Source organism: Sebastes fasciatus, chromosome 17 (assembly GCF_043250625.1).
Source record: "Sebastes fasciatus isolate fSebFas1 chromosome 17, fSebFas1.pri, whole genome shotgun sequence".
NCBI lineage: Eukaryota > Metazoa > Chordata > Actinopteri > Perciformes > Sebastidae > Sebastes > Sebastes fasciatus.
This window is the reverse complement of record NC_133811.1, coordinates 26190302-26197075: the sequence shown is the minus strand read 5'-3', so window position 1 is coordinate 26197075 and position 6774 is coordinate 26190302. Positions and strand designations below refer to the sequence as shown.

The 6774-nt window shown below is 38.3% G+C and overlaps 1 protein-coding gene across 1 annotated transcript; it reads right to left on the bottom strand.

The window, feature by feature from the left end:
• Positions 1 to 5032: 5032 nt before the first annotated feature.
• LOC141754691 (uncharacterized) lies at positions 5033 to 6187 on the bottom strand. The gene is made up of 4 exons (XM_074613935.1): positions 6151 to 6187; positions 6005 to 6046; positions 5791 to 5914; positions 5033 to 5705 (listed from the first exon to the last, which is right to left on the bottom strand). The coding sequence occupies exons 2-4, from the start codon at positions 6036 to 6038 to the stop codon at positions 5126 to 5128; spliced, it is 738 nt and encodes a 245-aa protein (XP_074470036.1). The 5' UTR covers positions 6039 to 6046; positions 6151 to 6187; the 3' UTR covers positions 5033 to 5125.
• Between the last annotated feature and the right edge of the window lie 587 nt (positions 6188 to 6774).

Genomic DNA, 6774 nt, shown 5'->3' with positions numbered 1-6774 from the left:
ATTCAAGGAAAAGGATGAGGCATCTTTTCCACTGAGTGATGTGCTGAAGGAGCTACCTCAACCTCAAAAGGCTGGAGGAACTGCAAGGAGGGAGCAACAGTTCATATTTCACTGCAACCTTGACGACTGGAATATAGTCGAATATTGAATGATATTTTGATTGTTCAATGGTCTTGAAACTCACAGGTGGTTTGTTCTCACAAGTTCATAACTGTGAAACTGTTTGTTAACACACTTATGCTGAGGTTTAAACTTAAAAACTCAGATGTTCAGTTTACCCCACGATGGCTCAACTTACCCACTGACTCGGATCAACTTACCCCTTACCTGGGGCAAGTTGAGCCACAGGAGCACTTTTTTTGGGAAGGTCATTTTTTCCAGACAGCTTTGTGATGGATGCATGCTGATCATTTCATTTGATAGGAGAGATCCTGAATTTAAGGTTCAAGTTTTCATTCTGCTTCTGTCTCATTTTTCCTAACCTCGAGGACAGCATAAGTAAAAACTGGCTCATCTTACCCCACTCTCCCCTATATCTCTACATAGCAAATAGTTGTTTGCTGCTATATTAACGCTCTGGATATCGTATAAAGCACCTTTAAGTAAAATGTCTCAAAGAAAACATCAACTATCGGATGGATTGTCATGAAATGTGGTGATCCTCTGACTTTTCTTCTAGCGCCATCAACATTTAATTCGTCCAGTATTTTGTTTTATGACTTAATACCTTTTTTACACCAAAAACAGTTTTTTCCCTATCAAAGTACATTTTCTGCATGTCAGGAATAATGAATGTTAGGTCAAAGCAAATTTATCCAGGTCTAAAAAAAGATATGATACATGTTGGTGATTTACTAAAGATATAACACCATGTTAATCCCTTCGCTGAAGATTAGCCTGAATTGCTAAACTGGGCCATTTTTTCCAAAATGGTAGCTATGGGGCAAAGTGAGCCAAAGGCTATGGGGTAAGTTGAGCCACTGGCTCACTAATATTCTACTATTATTCCGAGCCACTGGCTCAACTTACCCCACCATAAATTAACCAAATTAATTCTCTGATGTATAAAATGGTATTACTGTTGAGTGTTACACAACTTGGTTTGATTTTTTTATGTGTTAACCTTTATAGAAGAGGGAGATAAAGGAAGTAAAAACAGGTGGTTATAGTGGAACAGCAGAGGCAAAGAGGGTCCTCACAGAGGAGGTAGAGAAGGAGCTTGCAGACCATATCAAGAAGCTGGCTGAACAGTTCCACGGCCTTACTCCAAAGAAATGCTGTGAACTGGCATTGGAATTGGCAGAAAGAACAACCTTCCTGTCCCCAACAACTGGAAAGAGCAGGGTTTAGCAGGTAGGCCTAGGTCAAACCAAAGACCAAGACGAAAATCACAGCGTACAGCAGTTCTGAGGAGAGTGTGATGCCATCCCATTTGATGACACTTCTGAGCATGAGAGTTCTAATGATGAGAGAAGTGAATCAGACATCTCAGATCTGTCAGTTGGTGACTTTGTCATAGTAAACTTTGTATCCAAAGGCAGAAGCTACCATTACATTGGCTTGGTTGAGAGCCTGGAGGGCAACGAAGTGAGTGCAAGATTTCTCAGAAGAATCCGGGGGAACACTTGACGTGAGAAGCCCACCTTTGTATTCAAGGAAAAGGATGAGGCATCTTTTCCACTGAGTGATGTGCTGAAGGAGCTACCTCAACCTCAAAAGGCTGGAGGAACTGCAAGGAGGGAGCAACAGTTCATATTTCACTGCAACCTTGACGACTGGAATATTGTCGAATATTGAATGATATTTTGATTGTTCAATGGTCTTGAAACTCACAGGTGGTTTGTTCTCACAAGTTCATAACTGTGAAACTGTTTGTTAACACACTTATGCTGAGGTTTAAACTTAAAAACTCAGATGTTCAGTTTACCCCACGATGGCTCAACTTACCCACTGACTCGGATCAACTTACCCCTTACCTGGGGCAAGTTGAGCCACAGGAGCACTTTTTTTGGGAAGGTCATTTTTTCCAGACAGCTTTGTGATGGATGCATGCTGATCATTTCATTTGATAGGAGAGATCCTGAATTTAAGGTTCAAGTTTTCATTCTGCTTCTGTCTCATTTTTCCTAACCTCGAGGACAGCATAAGTAAAAACTGGCTCATCTTACCCCACTCTCCCCTATATCTCTACATAGCAAATAGTTGTTTGCTGCTATATTAACGCTCTGGATATCGTATAAAGCACCTTTAAGTAAAATGTCTCAAAGAAAACATCAACTATCGGATGGATTGTCATGAAATGTGGTGATCCTCTGACTTTTCTTCTAGCGCCATCAACATTTAATTCGTCCAGTATTTTGTTTTATGACTTAATACCTGCAAAACTAATGACATTCCCGTCAGCTTCAGCTGAACTTTACTGTGTTTAGTCCCGATTCGCAAATCTAAGCATGCTAACACGCTAAACTAAAACTGATGAACATGGTAAACATTATACCTGCTAAACACCAGCATGTTGGCATTGTCATTGTGAAGATGTTAGCACGCTAACAGTGGCATTTAGCTCAAGTACAGCCTCACAGAGCTGCTAGCATGGCTGTGTAGACTCTTTTTTAAAGTTATTTTAATATTATTGTCAATTACAATTTTCTATAATAAATATAAGTACTATAAGTATAATTAATGTTTAAAAAAATATTGATTGTTAATTTAAGTGTATTTGTCATTTTATAGGAAATAAAGCTTTCTCTCAGAACTAGGACATAAAACCTAAGAACTATAACTTAATCTGTATATACAGTGTGTATATATAACTATATATACACACTGTATATATATATATATATATATATATATATATATACACACAGTATATATGTATACTGTATATAGTTATATTATATATATGGATATATAAAAAAACTAATAAATGCTGTCAAATTGAAACTATATAGTTTCAGTTTGACAGCGTTTATTCGTTTTTTTTCTAATGATAGACCCAGAAAGTATCACATAATGACATCAATCATACATCAATTAATATTATTGTATTATTATAATTACTAAATAAAAACCAAATATCTCTTGCTCTGAAAGATGTATAATGACACGTACATGAGGTTTCATCAGACAGTGGTGATGTGGTCTTGTACATGTTACATCGGTTAGACTTGACTGAGCGGCGGGTTATCGACCCGCAGACCGACCTCACAGAACGGACAGACTCACCGTGGACGAGCAGACTATGCCATGTACAACACTGTGTGTCCCATCACTTCAATCCGTCTCTCCATTAGGCCATTATCACGTTATTGGTTTCATCAAATGAAGGTTATAATGTAAATGTAATGCATTTAATCCTGTAAGATTAATCGGCCTGAATGATCAGAAGTGAAACTACTGATGTGATTGGTCGGGAATTTGTTGACTCTCGACTCAAACCAATAGGCTGTAGAAAGACGTAACACATTAAGAGACATTACAGAATTACAGAGCTCTTTGTTTTTGTCATTGAGTTCAGTGCCTGTCGCTCCGGTCTTGAATTCTATTCTCGTTTTGTTTTTTTTACTGTAAAGTCTGTCTTGGCGTGCGGTGAATGAAATCGTTGTGCTTGTTTAAAGAGGATTTATTGGTTACAGACATGTTTACCAGCTATCAGGGGGGAGTGTACTGTACTGCATGTCACGTTAACAATCCATCACTTGTTTTATTGCCTTTTTTATGTTACATACATATGGAACAGTATACATATGGCCTGTATATACCTCTTGGAAACTGATAAATACCATTTCTTACAAAAGAAAACTGCACGTCTTTGGTCGTTTCCTTCAGTCCGTCTCGTCTCTGCTGGAGTGTGATTTCATATGAATTTCTTAAGGAGTGCTCAAGTCAGTTGATTCCAGATACCTCAGAACATGGAGATTATAAACCCTAAAACTGTGTCAAATGAGTACAATTCTGACTAAATATTATGTGTCACCCCTACCAACTATAATAAATGAGATTCAGGTACAGTTGCAGTTTTGTCAGTGGTCACAAATCACTTTATCTGTTGCCTTTTATGGAGTCATAGGTGGGCCATAAAAAAAATAATAAATCTGTAAAAGAATAAGGAAATAACAAATAAAATAATAATTGTAAGCATTTTCATTCATTTTCATATTTATTTCTGTATATATTTTTAAAACTATATATTTTTTTGCATTTAAATTACTCTATGCCTTCTGTATTTTTTTGTATTATTTATTTTTATATAATGTAATTTATTCGTATCCCTTTTCATTTCCTTATTCTTTCCCCTATTACTATTCCTTGAAGGGCCAAGCTGTCAATCAGCTGGTTTTGGGCAAACCTTCCTGCCCAGGCTGAGAAGTAAATTCCTGCACACATATACTTGAGACTTAAATTGAGTAATTTATATGCAAAAAAAAAAACATATATTTAAGAAACATATACAGAAATAAATATGAAAATAAATGAAAATGCTTATAATTAGTTATTATTTTATTATTATTTTATATTTTAATATTTGTCTTTATATTTCCACATTTACTTTCTTATTCTTTTACAGATTAATTATTTTTTTTTTTTTGGCACTCCTATGACTCCATACTCCTTGAAGACTTGTAATTTGTTTCACAATTTCTACTAAATGTTGGCATGAAAAACAGTTAATCAGTGCTTTTATGACCCTTTCATTTAAAGTTTTGAAATAATATGAATCAAACTATAGAGCATGAGTATTAGATATATGACCATCTTTTGATATTTGGATGAAAAACAGGAAAGCTTGTTTGATATTTAGAAAGCAAAAAAAGTTATTGGAGAAAGGTCTTGTAAACTAAAGGTAGTTGGAGTCATCTTCTGCCCAAAGTGATTACATGGACGATGAGTCATGACATGTCTGTGTTTAGTGCAGCTTTATGAATTTGCCTTTTAATTGTACAACAATTGTATAAAAGTAGTCTCGGTAATGAATCACTCTTCTGTGAAAAGAGTCTTGCATGCTTATGAAGACACCAAAAGACTGAACTTATTGGTTAGATTTATATTTATTGAAATATAGATTAGATGAAGCTGACATCAATATTTGGTGTCAGGCCGTGAGGCTGACGGAGAAGTCCGTTTACTGGTTCTTCTGAGTGAAGGACTCCCACAGAACGGTCAGCCGAGCCTGCAGATCCTGAGTGGTGGCGTCCAGCTTGGCCTTCAGCTCCTCTACTCTTTGAGCCAGGTTCTGCTGGATCTCCCGGGTTTTCTCGGTCATCTGGGTCTTAAAGCTCTGGGTCAGGGGGACCACAGTCTTCTGAAACTCCTCCAGGCTCTGCTCCATCTTCTTCTTCATCTCCTCGGTGAAGGGGATCATCTGGGCCTGCATCTCGGCCACGCTCTTCCCCAGCTGCGCCTTCATCTCCTGGCTCTTCTGCAGCATGACGGCCTTCAGGGCCTTGGGATCCATGGTCTCGGCGTAGGGGGTCGTTTCCTTCTTCAGCTCCTCCACCTGCCTGTGGAGCTGCGCCACCATCTCCGCGGCGAAGGGCTGCATGTTAGTCCTCATGGCGGTCAGATCCTTCTTCAGACGGGCCTTCAGCTGCTCGGCCTGCTCGGAAAACTGAGTTGTGAAGTCCTGGGTCAGAGGAGCCATCTGAGCCTGCAGAGCAGCGACGTACAGGTTCACTGTGTCAGAGCTCTGAGAGATCATGGTGCTGATAGACACAGGAGAGAAAACAGTTATTAACTAGAAACATATACTATATTTATAATGTCGTGAAGCTTCTTTATCACTCTTACTTCACTTCCTGTCTGAACTGATTCAGAGTGAGTGTTTCTTGAGAGACGAAGTCCCGGAAAGCATCTCTCACCAAATCCAGATTGTTCCTGGGCGGATCCTGCCACAGGATGTTGGCATTGCAAACTGTGGATAAAAGATTTAGCAGATTTAGTATAGAACCAAAACATTTATTCAACTATATATATATTTATTTCAAAGAGAAAATTCACTCACCAGAGACAAGCGCGAGAACCACAAGTACCTTCATGATTGATTCTGTTGGATAAAGAAATTAGATTAACAATTGAAAAACATGTAAAAATCTGAAACTTATTTAAGTCATGAAGTGTTTTAATAATAATAATAATAAAATATGTTACCTGACAGAGGCAGCTTCTTTGCTCTGAGTCTGGTAACTTGTGTTGTTTCAGACGCCTGTTAAGAGCTTTTATAGTCGTATTGAAGGGTAAAGTCCTTCTCTGGTTGCCCCGCTGAACAGATTCTTGTCACTGCTGCCACTCTACGTCATAATTTAAGTGTCATCGCCTTAATCGCCCTGTGATACTGGCATCAGAATGGGATGAGTAATGGTTTATATCACTAAAACAGTGTCACGTACGGCAGTTACACAGCAGACAGTGGACGAAAGGGGTATTCAAAACCTTTAAAGTATAGTAGCAAATAACTCTCATTTGAATATAGCAAATAAATGTGCAGAAAATTTCACTTAAAGCAGCAGTAGGCAGGGTGGAGCAAATATGATTAAAGTTATTTTTATAAAACGGTCACTATATCCTGACAGTGAGAGAAAATCATGTGCCTCTGTGTCCTCCGGTGCTCCTAACGGCATCTGCAAGATTTCACAGACCGGAGGAAAATAACCAATCAGAGCCGAGCTGGAGGCTTGCCGTCTCTGAGCAGCTGTCAATCACTCACAAACTCCGATCAAACGGTCAAACTAGGCAGCGCTGATCAAATATTAATCAATATTCTGTTACTGTAAT